Below are 16,483 nucleotides of genomic sequence, written 5' to 3'. Positions count from 1 at the left end.
TGGCTCCTTTTTCCTTTTCTGTTCAGTATTAGACGTCAAACATTGTTCATCTCCATTACATGGGGTTTTGTTGAGACAAATAGTTTACACAGTTTGTTGAGACAAATAGTTTACACAAAATAAAGCACTTCTTTATTTTAAGCTCACAGGAAGTGACATGGACACTGCAAGATCAACAAGTATTTTCTGTACTTGGTGCAAATGGAAACTAATGCAGCCACCACACCTAAGGACTGGTAAGCTGCAATATATGAACTTTTTTGTTTTTGGGTTTAGATATATTTAAACTATGTTGGATAAAAGACACAAAGTCATCATGTTCAACCCCTCACAATCTCCAGCAGGGTTCAGATCCAAGGGAAGTAAAATTAAAAATCTCCCAATACGAAAATGTCTAATTCTTTATGTCCACGCAGATTTCGCACAGGACCAATCACTAGGTATTATCTTAATGATAGTTGCAGATTTAAATGACCTTAACAGGTAAGTGCGTTTAAGAGATTTTAGTGATTTTGTTTAATTCTTTGCAGCACACCTGAAAATTATTTTTATCTTATATCTATACAGAAGCCCAGTCTATCGATAATTTAGAGAATTGATTACAAATATGCCTTGAAAGCTGAATAAATGTTCTTGACATCAGCATTAAACAGACTGCACGCTGCTTGGGAATATTTTGGAAATACATTAATTGGAAAGGAATGCCTTTAGACGTTATTTATGATTTTATTCATTTGTGTAAGCTGTCTTTGGCCTTGAAGCCATGTGGCTCACCTAGAAAACAGATGTATATTTAAGTTCTATAATATCAAGGGATAGGCTGTTTGCCTCCACCTGTCAGTGTCAAAGAGACATTGAGGGTGCCAGACCGTGCTAGATTATACTGCTCATGTTCATTTGTTTGTAAGAAGCCGGAAACCCTCGGGCAAGCTCTGAGTAATCCTTGTTTGACCTTCAAAAGAAAGCATTGGGCTTTTGGAGTCAGAATGTTGTAAAGGAAGATTAGCTATTTATACTTATTGATTGATACTTGTGGATATCGTGACAGCTGACAATATTTTCATGCCAACGCAACTGAGTTTTAATGGTGTTTGTTTGTGAAGCCCATTTAAGAAATTCTCCAACTTGATATTTCATGAAGGGCGATATCAATTTATCTCCACTGAGCCATTTTTAGATAATCTGTTTACTTAATTCACGCCCACTTGTGCTTGCATGCATTCAGACTGGGCTTCTATTAAGATGCTGATGTTTTCATCTGAATAGTCTACGATGTAGGGGGTGGAAGTGTGAAGCCACATTTTATTAGAATCTAGAGGGTCCATGAATAGTGCTCAATTCTAACGATGCCTTTCTTTTCAGCGTACATCAAGGAAAAAACTAATTAAGCAGTACACATCTACAACACCTGCACCTTTTACTGTCCTGGTAAAAGCAGAATCAGAAAATCTCCAAAAGCAACATACAGGGATAAAGATCCTTTTGGTAGAGTAGGGGAGAATAAAACCCTTGTCTGTTTTTTCTTCCATTTATTATTACAGGTATTTATATAGCGCCAACAATTTCACGCAGTCCTTTACATACTGCACTTTCACAACAGTCCCTGTCCTCAAGGAGCTTACAATCTAAGGGTCCCTAGTGCATACACAGACTGGGGCCAATTTAAACAGGAGTCAATTAACCTTCCAGCATGTCTTTAGAGTGTGGAAGGAATCCAGAATACCTGGGGGAAACTCACGCAAGCACAGGGAGAACATGCCATTTTTTTTCAGATAGTGTCTTGACTGTGATTCAAACTGGGGATGCCCACTCCTGCAAGGCAAAAGTACTAACTGCTAAGTCACTGTGCTGCCCTTTCATTTCAGTATGTGTCCCTGTTGAAGATTTCCCCTCACTTCCGGCCTGGTGAAAGCTTGGTACTGCTCCTTACTCTCCTCTGCTGAAGATGCAAAAAAGTTTTGGATGGACATACACTTTAAGAATTTTACTATCATTCTTCTTTAAGTAAGGAACATATGCAATAAAAGGTAGACATGTAAAGAGGCTCACACAAAAAAAACATTATCTGTTGAAACTGTTTATCATGAACAGTTTCTACTTGATTACAAATAACCAATGGAATGAGCCCTTCTGAAAAAAAGTTGTTTGTTCCAGTTGTCCAAACTTTTAAATATAATCACTGTTAAGCGTAATGCTGGTATTTCAGAGGGTAAGTGTGCCATTTGTTTTCAAAGCACTACTGAAAATCAGAACTTTGAACTTGTCACTGATGGTGACTCACTCTTCTCTGATTAAACAATTCTTCTTAAAGCAACCAAGGGATATTTTTTATATATTTTTTTTATTTGGGCATTTTCAAGATTCCAATTTGAAATAAATACATTGGAAAATATATTAACAGTAAAAAACACAAAAATTAACTTATTGACATCCCATCTTAGAATAGACATTGACTGGAAAAGTGAAGATTTGCTGTGTTATAGAGAACATCTAAAACATTAAATTGTGCCCTGGTACCCAGGAAATGTTATTCTTCTTGATTTTCTCCTAAAAAACATAGTAGTTTATTTTTTTTTGCCTTGGTACTTATGTGCCTTGAGCCTTATAGCTGTATAAATGCAGTATGAATTCTAAGGCAATGCTGCCTCAGACAGCTTGTCTCATGAAAAAAGGAGTGAGATTGCGTGACATCAGTACTGTTCTTCTCACTGTTCTCCTTGATGGAGATGTAGCTGTGTCTGAAGACCTGCAGTACAAGGAACTCCTTGCATCTTCATCCATTTTGTGAATGTGTGCTTGAATATGAACCTCTCTTGCTGCTGCTTATGTGTTCCTCCATCAGTTATTAGACAAGCAGTCATCAGTGGGGCATCTTTGATAACAGGACACAAAACCCTGCCCTCTATTAAGATGGCTCCCCCACACAGAGACCCAGAGCAGAACAAGGTGTGGCAAGTCAGTAATAGAGAAATAATCAGCTGCAGAGACACAACAGGCAATATTAACGAGTCCTTTGCCCTCTGCTATCATCTTGGGGGCACAGCTTTTACAGTTCAGGTCCTCTTTAAGTTATAGCATGGGTCTTTAAAACAACAGTTGATTTGGTATACCCACGTTGATTCGCTAATATGTATGTATTCACCGCAATGCACGACAGTACATAATGATGTACTAACTTTAGAACCCCCCCCCCCTTCACTTACCTTCACTTACCTTCACTCCCCTACAGTAACCTGGTAATAATCAGTCTACACATTACCTGGTAATGCCGATACCTTCCCTATTTTGTCCCACCCAAACTTACCGCTCTTATCATACATAAGGGGTCATTAACCCCCAAACGTCACCCACAGACAAATGGTTACCAGGTGGGAGAGATCACCACCACCTCTCCTTTCCTATCTCCTACATTTCCCCTTTCCTTTCCCGCACACGTTTATGATGGTTATTACCACTAGGGTCCAGTATCCAAGGAAAGTTAGAATTATAACTTGTACTATGACAAACTGTTCATTAAGAATTGAGTGTTTTACTTGTTTTACATACGTTACCTGTTTTCAAGAAGGAAATGACAGAATATGAATATGAATATGTATATGAATAGAATATGTATATATATCATAACACGTGTAGCCGGCTGGCTACATGAGGAAACAACATTATATGTGATATGTACAATGTCAATTGTGATGTATTCTGTGAAACTTAATAAATAAATACATGCTTTAAAAAAAAAAAAACAACGGTTGGTATAATCTTTGGGTAAATTTGTGCAAGTTAACACAGAAATTAAATTAAAATTTTAATTTACTTATATTCACAGCAATTCTCCTAAAACCTAGACAAAAGGAACAAACATGCATAAGCATATTAGGAAGCAACATTTTTCATCAGATCATGCAGCTATGCCAATTTAATTCTAATTGCTGGTAAACAAAAACATGCCAAAGGTATCCTAATGTGTTTCTATATTAAAAATGATACATGATGAACCCTTTGTAATAATTGGTTGTACAGTTATGCCATGCTAACGCTAGCAATCATATATTTCTGGACTGTAATGAACAACATTACTGTTCACTGTGTACCGTTGGTTTATAATTAAGAAAAAAACAATGTGTTATATTGACACAACAGCTGAGACAGCTTCGCATTCGCTTGTATAGGCTGGAAGGAAGGAAAACGCGATTCTGAATTGGCCAGGAAAGTATAAAATGCATCTAAAGTGTCATAATGACAAAAATGTATTTATATTGTCTGGCATTTCTACTGACAAAAGCCTTAGAAAATACAGTAAAATAAAGAGAATGCATTTACAATACAATGAGTATGTTTTCATAAGGTGGGCACACCACTGTGGTTTTATATTAAGGCCTGTGCCTTTGTAGTGCTAGGGTTCTATGCTCATTCTCAACCGAGTGCATAGTGAACACGAGTTTACTTCCACAGAGAAAAAGCATATTGATAAGTAAACTGGATATTCACTACTGGGAATGTCCGATTTTGTCATGAAGTTACTTATTTTGCCACAGATGAACTTTTTATGAAAAAGGAAGATTTCAGTTTTGCTCATTGAGCTACTTAGGTGGATTTGCTTTTAGCGTGATCTAGTTTATTTAATGTTGTGTTCTTTGTATTTGTGTTTTTGGGTATCTTTGATGATTGATTGTGTTATTTTGCCTTATTTTTTTTTCCTGCAAGAAAAGTATGGACTTCCCTCATTGGAGGTATTTAGATACCTACAAATAAAATGTTTTGTTAACTCTATGGTTTCAAGGTTTAACACATTCGGCCTAACAGACTTTGAGAAGAGATGCTATTGTAATCCAATGAGCGGGGGAGCACTCTTGCTTATCTATAATTCATTACAGGTGAATCAATGCCTTTCCCCTCTTGCCCTATGTGGTAAATAAGAAAGGGACCTGGTGCGTAATCTGGGACATAGGAGATGGTCTCAGATTTGGGACACTATAGCCCATTGTTCAATTAACACAATGGCATTTGAGGCCATCTGTAGTGTTTATGCCTTGGCATATGGTCCCTCAAAGAATGTCAAAATGTAACCCAATAATTTTGCCTAATTGCTTCCTAAGATGCACAAACATAGGTACACTATTGTACATGCTATGTTATAATGGTTGTTAAAATGAAATTAATACAATATTTTGAATCCTACATTTTTTTGTTTACTTTTTTTTTCCGCTGTTTTGAGGGTTTTTTTAAAAATACAATAACAGGTCTAGAATAATTGAAAAAGGCTTCTGTAATCCTTTGGAGCCATTTAAAGCCAACTGCACCTTTTCGAAATCACAACAACTACCATAATGTTTCCTTTAATATCAAATTATAAGCATTACACCAAAATGGTGATATTTCAGTGAAATAAAACTCCCAATTTCACTTAAGGAAGAGGTATTAGCCCCTAATGAGCTCCTCTGAAGCTGATCTAAGTGATGATGTGGAAATTAACAAGGTAGATATTTCAAAGTTATTATTTTCATGATTTTCTGTTTAACTAAGTACATGGGAACTATGTCTGTACATATTTCATATTTACTAATTGAGTAGATTGTGGTGCACTTACAGGTACTCTTCAACATGTCTGCTGAGCCATAAACCTTTATGCTGCAAACTTCTTAATATTAAGGTCTATTCATATCACATACCAAGCCAAATAATGGTGGTACCATCCCCATGAGTCGAACATAGGTTCGACTCGAACGCGAAGCTCATCCCTAATCACAAACACATACACACATACACTATGCTAACTCATGAAGCCTTCTATGGATTTTCAGTCAGACAGAAACAGTCTCAAAGCTAGCAGCCAGTGCAAGGCTTTTCTATTAGATGTTTTGGAAGTAGCCAGCCTTAAGGGACAAAAAGACACCTTTGTGATGCGGTAACATTCCATGCATTAGCGTGCTGTAGTGCCATTCATTTTGAATCAAGGCAACACAACTTCGGTGCCCATGCATTGCAGAGCACAACAACCCACAGTAATGCGCTATTATGCATTGTTATGGAATGCATTGGAACAAATGCTGCATGTCCTGTGCATTGGCAGGACATTCATTTTGAATGTCCTGCATTTGTTAATGCAATGCACAAGAACAGTCAGGTCTGAATGGGCACTAAAGGTTTATTTGTAAAGTAAAGATCTCATGTTAGTAACAAAACACATTAGAAGAAATATTTATATAAAATTATTTTAAATAAAACACAATAAAACTGACATCCTGTTCATAAGATATCTGTACCACAGTCTGCAAATTTGGAATTATGAAATGTTTATCCATAAACACAACAATATCCATTCTATTTGCTTTATTGTTCTTGCCTGTTGTGACTGCAAATAGTGTTAGAAACAATATATTAATAGCTGCTGTATGTCCACGACTTGAAGCAAAGCTTGTTTATGCCACCAATTGCGGTTAGCATATTTTGCTATGCTATAGGGAAATACGCTGAGTTTACAGTTTAATCTAACGACAGATTGTCTGTTAGTGCTTAGCAAATGCACCAGCTCATATTGGCATATGGCATACTTGCAATGTCATTTAGCCACGTACGGTATTAAAGATCATAACGGAGAACCAATCTAACTAAGCTGAAAAATTCTGATTCAGGTCTGCACATTTTTATTACATCTCTATGCAAGTTTTTTCTCCACTTTTTTGTATATGGAGAATGCAAAATGCTTTATACATGCTTTCTTTATTTATTATTATGAGGAATAAATCATATTTTGTATTTTTCTTAGTTAGCTAAAAATAAATAATATTGTATATGAAGAATATAAAGTTCTATAAAGCCAGCAAGTTTTTTTTCCCCATTTCTTATGCTCCTTTGTTGTAAAAAGACTGTTGTTTACAGGTCTCAATAGCTCAAGTTGGAACACACACAGACAAGTAAATAAGTAATTTCCGTTACTAGTTCTGTTAGAGAAACAGAGTGAAGGATGTGCTTTGGATCGGTGGGTATAACTTGATGGGGAGGTGGGCTACACGGAGATAGCTAAAGGAACATTGTCTCTTTAAAAAATAAATAAATACAAAATTGCTCAAAAACCATTTTAGTTTCCCTTCAAACACAGGTTAAACCCCCCCCCCAAAAAACAGATCTCATATTAAATGCAATGGGCATGTGCCCTACTTTCTGGGATAGCAGATATACTTGACTTGAAGATAAAACCTTTCTGTTGCTGTTTTCTGTTTTTAGTCTATTTATTTGTCTATAGCACAAAAACAAGTTTCATATCTTTTACAGAAAAGGTATAAAACTAAATATTAAAAGCACTTTAAAGAGGCACTTGTACCTTTCCAGATCCACAGCAACATATCATTTTATGATCAATAAAATGCAGCAATGTTGAGGAACCGCAGCAGAATGTAATTATTTTTGGGACTGGAAATGCATGTCGACAATCAGGGCTGTAAAAATTAATCAGAGTGGAATTATCAGCCCGGACGCAAAACATAAATCTAAATATCGTAACCAGCGTATGTGTGATGGAAGAAAAAAAAATCTAAAATTAATTAAAGTTTATCGTTTACTGCCACTTTTTTTTTTACAAAGAGTACGTACAAATATTGTTCTGTCCCCCTACACACATACCTTCCCCACCCCTCAACCAAAGTCTTAATAAATTTAACTCACCTAAATCTGGAGTCACATGGTATTCCAATTGTGAGTCTGATTTCTTCTTCCAGCTATAGGAGGTGGGGTCCTTCTTCTGGTGTCTAGGTCACTACCTGCAACAGGGTCCTCTAAGGGTCCAGAAGACTGACTGAATTGATGACATCAATTCAAGGGGACAGACAGGGACTGGCCTGCACAGGCACACCTACAGCACTGGATTTCTATTCCCCCCATGCCCAGAAATGACATCGGTGAGGTGCCATTTATCTAATTATCTAAACCCAAAAGCAAAAAAAAATTAATAGTACGCATTTTTTATTTAATAAATTGCATTTTATTGGACGTTACGCACGTCCTTACGTGTCCTAGCTCATTTGACCTAGCTCTGTAGGTCTACCTCCCTAGGTGAGCACTCACTTGTTGTCATCACTCACTGGGTGGAGGTGAAGGTCTGCCTGCATTGTGTGATTATCCTTACCTGAGAGTTACATGCAGATTGGCTGTGAATCATCTGAGGATTTTTTTTGCACAATCACCATTGTTTGCTTTTGTTTTTTCCTGGGATTCTTTTTGTCTATATTGTCTGTGTGTAGATATTTTATATGCCTCATTTGTTTGAAGGCTCATATATGTGACTCATTTATATATGTTTCAATTTATTAGATGTGTATGATTATTAGCTCGGCACGATATTGAATGGCACCACCACACTCCCTCCCACCCCAGAACGCGGGGAGGAATTGTTTATGAGATCCAGTGCATTCATTGCATGAGACTGGATGGTGTGAATGGGTCCTACATCTGGCAGTCCATCTAACACTAGCTTCTCCACAGGTTGAAAATGCTGCTGTCCAAGGTGGATTCATTGCTCCTCCACAGGGTGGAGCCACCCTAAGACAGGACATGTGTTACTGGCTGGATCTCTAGGTAAAAAAGGAAAGAACGCCTAAAAAGGAAAACTAATGGCAGACACCATATTAATGGATTGGTAAGCTGCAATATTTATAAAGAAAATTGTTTTGAGGTTTAGATACGCTTTAACAAACAAAAATATATTTTGGTTGGACTTTAATGTTATTGTGGTTACAAATGTAAACAGGAAACATCATATTCATATGCAATAGTTCATGTTTACCTGACCTTTGCAACGCTATTTGTTTATTCCAGACCATCATAAGTAAGTCAATGATTCAGACCCTGCTGCCGCATGGGAGACTGGCTCCATATTTCACTTGGCAGTGTTCTGTGACAGCTGGAAGCGAATTGCAAAATGGTGCTGCGGAGGAATAGAAACCCTGAATAGAATTGAGGTGAAATGAAGATAGTGCTGGACTTCTTGAGCTGGTAAGTAAGTGTTTTTTTTTAAAGTCATCAGCTACAGTATTCGTAGCTGCTGACGTTTAGTTTTGCAAAGGCTGGGTGAAGTTAACGGATAACGGATTAGGGTTAAAATGATAATTGTGTCTTTAGTTCAGTTTTTTTTCTTTAATTAACTCCCCCCATCCACCCCTCTAAGTGCAGCCTGCCTGGCCAAACCAGCTCAACACAGTGAGAATGCCCCTGCCATGCCCACTTTTGCTGTGACTGTGAGTGGCACAGTAGGTAAGCATATTCTGCTGGGTAATTGAGAAGAGAAAGCAAGGGGAGAAGGGGAGCCAATTATCTTTTAAGTACTTGCTAAGAACATCAAATATTGTGAAGAAAAACACTTGAAATGAAGATGTGTTGCCTCCTTTATCATTTTTTCTAAGGTTCAGAAGTTGCATGAAGACTCTGTGACACTTTTTTGAACTATGATCACTCACACAAGTGCATGTTATTCTGACACTGAGAAAGGCTACTGAATCATCATGAAGACTGAATGACCTGCATTTCTGCACCATAAAATGTTTTCTTCACGCTGTGTGATTTCATCTATCTTTATTTAAAAGGAATATACTAGATTGCAACAGGTTTACAGACACAAACAGGATGGATGAAATACTTTCACTCACTATGTATCTTTGGAAGACCTGGTGGGACTATTGTAATCACCCATACTATGCATCTCTTAAACAAAAAATCAGCTAAGCATTACTTGTTTTTAAACTGAATGCATATTATAAATAGAAAAACTAGAAATCTATCTTGCTAAAAAAAATATATGGCTTCAAATCATAAATGTACATGTGGAACAATTAAACAAAACCTTTAAGAGTTGTGTGTGGCAATGCTAATTCTTATTATTTATTTCCTGGATGTCCAGAGTATATAAATAACTAATCTACGTAATAGATAGATTCCCAGCTTAGGAAGCCAAGAAAGATATTAAATAGATTATATTTAGAAATCTAAACTGCTGTATCATTAAAATGTATAGTTTTTGTTGAGATAACAGTTCTGATGACACATCACTGTTCTTAACATGTCAACAATCTGGAAACACAAAAGCATTCTATTAACACATGTCCTACATATCAGGAAATACGAGTACTTTGTTCACCCCAGATTGGTGGGGGAGCAAAGGAAAGTTGAGTGTGTGCTGCTAGAGAAGGTGGCATTAAAGGAAAATTTTGAATTGTAATTGTCTTGCTTTGGTAAAGCATGTGTTTGCTTTAAGGCACACAGGTTTCTGTGCTGAACAAATCAATCTGGTCATGTGCAGCCCTGAACAACCTGACATTCTATCTGTACCTACTCCTTTAGATTGTTTTTTTTTCCTGCATCAGAATTGCTCAGGTTTGACATTAACAAGCACAAAAGAATGTGCCAATAAAGAAGGAGAGGAAGAATAGATGACACCCTTCTGTAAGAGTCAAGTGCCATCTGCACATGCGCCAACGGCAAGTAGCCTCATGAAACCGGAACAAATCCGCGCCAACTGCGCATGTGCAGACGGCATGATTCATCAAGGCAGGAAAGCGCCAAGTAGGTGCACAGGAAGTGGCCTAGACCTCAATTATCACTTCCCCTATTTAAGCCCAGCCTGGACACTGCCAAATTGCTGGATTATCTTCAGTCTCCCCTTTTTTCCTGTGCTGTGTGTTATCTGTTTGGACTTGTTGTGAACCCTAGTGACTACTCTTGCCTGCTTCCTGCCCTTGACTTTGGATTCGTATACTGACCATTCTTCTGCCTTGCCCTATTGTACTTTGCTGCCTGATTGGACTTGACCCCGGCTCGGACTTTAAATTTAGGCTTGCACGGTGCTCCACACCAACGGCACTCATGCCACTCAGTGTCCACCAGGTCTCTGTATCCATCCCCAGAGGCCTCAAGACCCGAGGTGCAAGTGAGGCCTCCTCACTACTACAGTCTCACCTTAAGTACGTGACACCTTCCAATCACGGCTTATGGGAACCAGGTTTACAGAGGTACTCGGTATAATTTTAACAATGGTTAATAGGAAGAAAAATGCATAGGATTAATCTTCCTATCAGGCACAAAGGCAGCAACAAATGCTTGACAGGGTTGCTAACTCTTCCTCACTATTCAAAACTGCAAAAAAAAATGTTGGCATTAGATTAACTTTAAGATTATAAGTTCACCTTATCCGCAGTCCAATAGCTCTAAGTGTTCACCTCAGGGGAAGGAAACTGGTTAAAGGAATCTAGAGGTTTTATGCTCCTCAGTGTTGCCAGTTTGTTGCTTAGATCCAGAATCTGGGATTCCAAACAGACAACTCGCTCACATCTAGCACAATTGTATTTATAAATAGTTAATTTTCTAAATAGTGAGTGGCATGCCCCGGTGTTCTGTCCTGGGACCAATATTGTTTATTCATAAACAATATACTGTAGAGGCCGGAATAAATAGCTAATGGCCTGGGGGGGGGGGGGGGCAGGGTGGTGCCATTCATGTCAATCACACCCCAGACATGCCCCCTGCCCACAGTGTGATCACCCGCACCACAACGTGAGGTACAGGAATGCCTTCTGTTCTGGTGCAGTGCAATCAGAGAAAAAGGTGTCATGCTAGGGAAGGTGATAATGGAGAAAGACCTGGGAATCCTCAGACCACAGATTGCAGATTGCAATAGCTTACAATGCTATGCTGAAGCTAATACGGCTAGCAGAATACTATCTTGCATTAAAAGAGTGATTTAATCAAGGGATAGAAATATAATCCTACCACTTTTTAAAGCACTGGTTCAGCCACATTTTGCGTTCACAATTTAGTTTTGGTCACCAATGCTCTGTAAGGACATGCGTGAGCTAGAGAAAGTTCAGAGAAGGGCAACTAAATTAATAAAGGGGGTAGAGGGCTTGAATATAGAGTACAGAAATTAAACTTGTTCTCCTTAGAGAAGAGACACCTAAAAGAAGATATGATTCCAATTTACCAACTCATCAAAAGGGACTGCAGTATCGGGAATAAACAGTTCAAACTAGGAACGCTGAAGAGGACATAAGGGAACAACAAGAAGATAGACAAGAATTGGTACAATCTCAGAATCTGTAAGGGTTTTTTTTATTTTCAGAGCAGTTAGAAAGCACCGATAACAAAAAACACTTAGACAATTTTCTCCGATATAGATTGAACTAGATGGACCTGCGTATTTATTCAACCTCACTTACTATGTCACTAAGTAACCTCTTCCCCCCTCGACTCTGGCTATTGAATGTCCCTCAGCAACTTCACGCCTGATGCACGTCAAAGGACCTGCATGAGACGTATTGACGCCAGTGGTCCTCAGGCCACCAGAACCCAGGGGGGAAGAGGCTGCGTGGACCGGTCTAGCAGCCCGGAGGGAGTCGGCAGGACCAAAAATCAGGTAAAACAAGTAAATCTGTTGGACATAAAAAGCACTTAACCCTTTCAGTGCGGGTGTAGGCCCCGAAGGGCAAGTTTTTTTCCAAGAGTGCTTCTTTAATATCTGGATATTTTTGATTAGGCTATATACATGTAAAGGGTCCAGCAGGTTTAGCACCTGCCGTAGAAACACTTGAGTTTCCTGTCACGAATAACTAACCCACTCTCTTATATACTTGCAGTAATTTTGTCATGACTCACTGACAAATAAGGACAGAATTTAATGCAGAATTCCTCATATAATGTAAGTTTTTTATAGTAATGCAATGATATACTGCAGTGACACATAAGTACACAACTTAGTCAACTGTAAAAATATTTCCTAGCATGAGAGAACAGAGATGGGCTTATGAAATAACAGCTGGATATATTGTCTTTCTGTGTATTTATATACATTTTTCTGTCTCACAATAAAAATGTTTTAAAGGCGGATTGTCATCATTGGGGACATAACTATTATTTGGCTATTTATATGCTCTAAGATACAAACTGACTGTTTTTATATCCTCTTGCGTACTTACATTGGATGATAGGTATGAAAATTCAAGGGAAAATGTATCTGGTGTATAAGTTACGCTAGTTTAACTTCTCTATCGCTCTCTAAATCTTCACTGGCTGTGCTTGTTTTGCTTCACTAAACACTACTAAAAACATCTGTTCAGCTCTGTTCAATGTGAGTCAAATGGAGCCTAAAGTGTATCTAAAGAGAAAAACTTTTTTACTGAGTTTTGGACGGAGTATTGAGTCTTTTTTATTAATGAAGTCAAATTAACCAAGCCAAAATCCATTCTTCACATTGGATTTCCAAGGTGACACTGTTGGCCAAGCACTCTGCATAACACCAAAAGCTGTAGAGAAGAGTCCAGTACACAATGTTGATACTTAGATTTTTATTCAATGTCCAAAAACATGCTGGAAGGTTAATGGCTCCTGTCTAAATTGGCCCTAGTATATATGCATGTGAGATTGAGACCTTAGATTGTACGCTCCTTGAGGGCAGGGAGTGATGTGAATGTGCACTATATAAAGTGCTGCGTAAACTGATGGGACTATATAAATACCTATAATAAATAAATGTGTTCCCGCTGCGGAGATTTATGCTCTTTGTCCTGGTTTGTCCTGATGACCATTACAACCTGGACAAAAAGTGAGGGAAAATCTAAATTGTTTAGTTGACACAAATCGGTGATAGAGAAGTTTTCCAATAGGGTTGCAGTGGCATCTGTTTCGGTGGGCTTTTCCCTCACTTGGTAGAGAGTAAGGAAGGGTTAGATATAAAGCCCTCCATACAGAGACACAAAGCAGAACATGGCATGGTAGGTCAGTAATGGAGAATAGATAAATTGCAGGGAGACCCCAGGCAAATCTGATGAATAGTCCTTTGTCCTCTGCTAGCCTTTTCCTGGCTAAGTTTCCACAACCCAGGCCATCTTTATAGATAGCCATACATCTAGAATTTTTGAAAAGAGATCTTAAATGGCTGACATGGATACTTCAATGACCTGAGATAAACAACACCTTGTGAGTAAGTAGACAGATTTAGACTATTTTCTCTTTAAAGTAAACCTTTCAGAGGAAAACAAAAATCTCATATCTTAAAAACTGATGCATTTAAAACAATGCCTAGGGTTGTTGACAAATGCACACTAAATGGCACACCACCCCACCCTCCACCCCAATGTGGCAATGTTGGGTCTGGCAATAGGCCACTCTTGCTGCTAGCGCTGAGGCAAGTAAAATGTCACATGTTCAACAATACATATAAGTACCTGTAAGAGGGGGGGTTAGAGTTCAAAACAGAAGTAAAGATAAGTACAGGCAACGGACTGTGCAAGGGCAAGGATGGAGGGTTTTTGTTCTTTAAAGCAGGCCTGCTTTAGGTTATATGCTTGACACTCAGTTGTAAAGTGAACTCAATTTACACTTTTTATTTTCAGCCTTGTATGATGCATTTTTTTTAGATTTGGTGTGTTTTGGCTGCTTAAAATCTTTCAAAATACTATCACTGTGTACAAAAGTGAACTGATGCAATGTATATTTACATATATGAATAAGAGAAATAGCTTTGTTATAGGAAAGCAATGCTTGCCATTGATCTACCTGCATGGAAGTCTATGCCCACAGCAAACGACGTTCCAGAGATGGGCATGAGGGCATCCATTCTATCACTGGGGTCCAGAGGAATTCCCCGTATTCCTTCATGGACAGAATACATCAGAAATGACTCTATACCTGCACAAGGAAAAGTATATGCATATCAGACATACAAGTACATTGCTGTCCACATTATGCTTCGAGAATGTAAATTCTGGGTGGGAACAAGAGGGTTAAATCGCACATCAGCTACACCAGAGACTTTTGTTCCTCAAGGACTCCAGCAGAGACATGCCCCTGTTTAAAGTGACACAAAACTCAGGAGTAAAATCTTAAAAATACATTCAAGTACCTTAACTATTAACAAAAATGTATCTTATTTATACATCACTCAGCTGTAGACCCTTAAAGGAGAACTATGAAGTGAGTGCTTTTCACTCACCTCATAGTTGTAGCCGACCTGTGACAATGAAACTGTCACAGGTCGGCTCAGTAGATCGAGAAGTGAGCGGACACATACCGGCGTTCGCTCACTTCTCGATCCTGGGACGGCTCACTGCCGTAACAGGGGAGGGACTGGATTCCCCCCTCCCCGCTTCAATCCTCCAGCGCTGACTGACAGAACGGACGGGGGAGGGTGCAGAGCCAGCTGTCAGTCATGCACCTGGGCGGATCCAGACATAATTGTCGGGAACCGCTTCAGCTGCAGCGGTTCAGTATTCCTGCAAGCTGTAGCTTGCGGTATTCTGCGGCGTCTCAGTATACCGCGAGCTGTAGCTCGCGATATACTGAGCTTAGGGTCACCGGAGGACGCTAGTTTGTGTCCTCCCGTTACCCAAAGGAGAACTATGGAGAAAAGCCCTAACCCCATAGTTTTCCTTTAAATCATCTCTGAATTCTGCTCACTTTCCAGTTCAGCTATGTTGTCCTAGATTGTTGACTTCTCCTGCCTTTTTCAAACTCTGCACCCTTTTGTGAATAACCCTGAGTGTATCTATATTTCTATGGTTCAGACCTAAACAAAAGTCTAAACAAAAGTCTAAAATAGGGGCAGTTTAGGGCTTACGGTTTACTGTCCTACACAGTCACTATAGAAAAAAACTTTTTTGGTGATGTTGTTAATATTGTATTTTTACTTACCTGTGTTTTTTATTTTGTATATTTTTTACATTAATTTTTAAATCACCATCCTCTCACGTATACTCATCGTTCCACTAAAATGATTGGGCTATTTTTGGCATTAACAAGCTTGCCTTCCCGACAACACAAACACATAAATAAAAGCCAAGGCGCTCACCTTGACAGGACATTCGATTTTTCCGAAGGTTGTAGCCAACGGTGCACATGCAGGTTCGAGTGGTTTCAGAAGTCGGTAGGCACAGCTGGGAACACCCACCATTGTTCATCTGGCAGGGATTGCTACCTAGATCAGATATCAAACAAATACATTTAAATATAATTAATATTATAGGCAAATAATACTGTTATGCTTTAAAAAGGGTTTGTTTGTGTCTTTCTTTTTTGTAATGCGTACAGGAAATCTGCCACCATGCTAACCAATCATACAAAAAATATTTATAATACAAAATATATTTATATTCATTTTTTTTTTTAAAGCTACAATCTCTATTATGCCATCACAAAACTACAGTCAATAATCCTGTAATTTAACTCTGTAGACAAAAACAATATATATGTCAAACATGAAAGGACACAGGGGACTGGTAGAATGTTTTTTGGGAAGCAAAAATCACAGTTTTGCAAAACAGACTGCAAGTGTAACTCCAATTTCCCATTAAAGTATATGGGACCAAAAGTGCTGCAATTTGCCAAAAAGTAGCTCATGTACTTTTTCCAGCAACAGATGTTTTTCTGCTTGCGACAAAACGCTCAGGTTTAAACAGGGGCCATAGAAATTAATGGGATTACTTGTCTTGAGGATGTTGTTGCACTCAGG

At 38.5% G+C, this 16,483-nt stretch overlaps 1 protein-coding gene across 1 annotated transcript in view; it reads right to left on the bottom strand.

Moving 5' to 3' along the window:
- The window catches only part of LRP1B (LDL receptor related protein 1B), a 1,026,358-nt gene that overhangs the window by 340,889 nt on the left and 668,986 nt on the right, over positions 1 to 16,483 (bottom strand). Inside the window, exons 35-36 of the mRNA XM_018554232.1 lie at positions 15,824 to 15,949; positions 14,533 to 14,664 (exon numbers count right to left, since the gene is read on the bottom strand). Of these exons, the coding sequence (XP_018409734.1) occupies positions 14,533 to 14,664; positions 15,824 to 15,949 (258 nt within the window). The remainder of the gene's footprint in view (positions 1 to 14,532; positions 14,665 to 15,823; positions 15,950 to 16,483) is intronic.

The sequence above is a fragment of the Nanorana parkeri genome, unplaced genomic scaffold, assembly GCF_000935625.1.
Source record: "Nanorana parkeri isolate BGI_ZX_2015 unplaced genomic scaffold, ASM93562v1 scaffold148, whole genome shotgun sequence".
Classification (NCBI taxonomy): Eukaryota; Metazoa; Chordata; class Amphibia; order Anura; family Dicroglossidae; genus Nanorana; species Nanorana parkeri.
The sequence above is the reverse complement of the archived record's forward strand: the minus strand, read 5'-3'. Positions and strand labels throughout refer to the sequence as shown.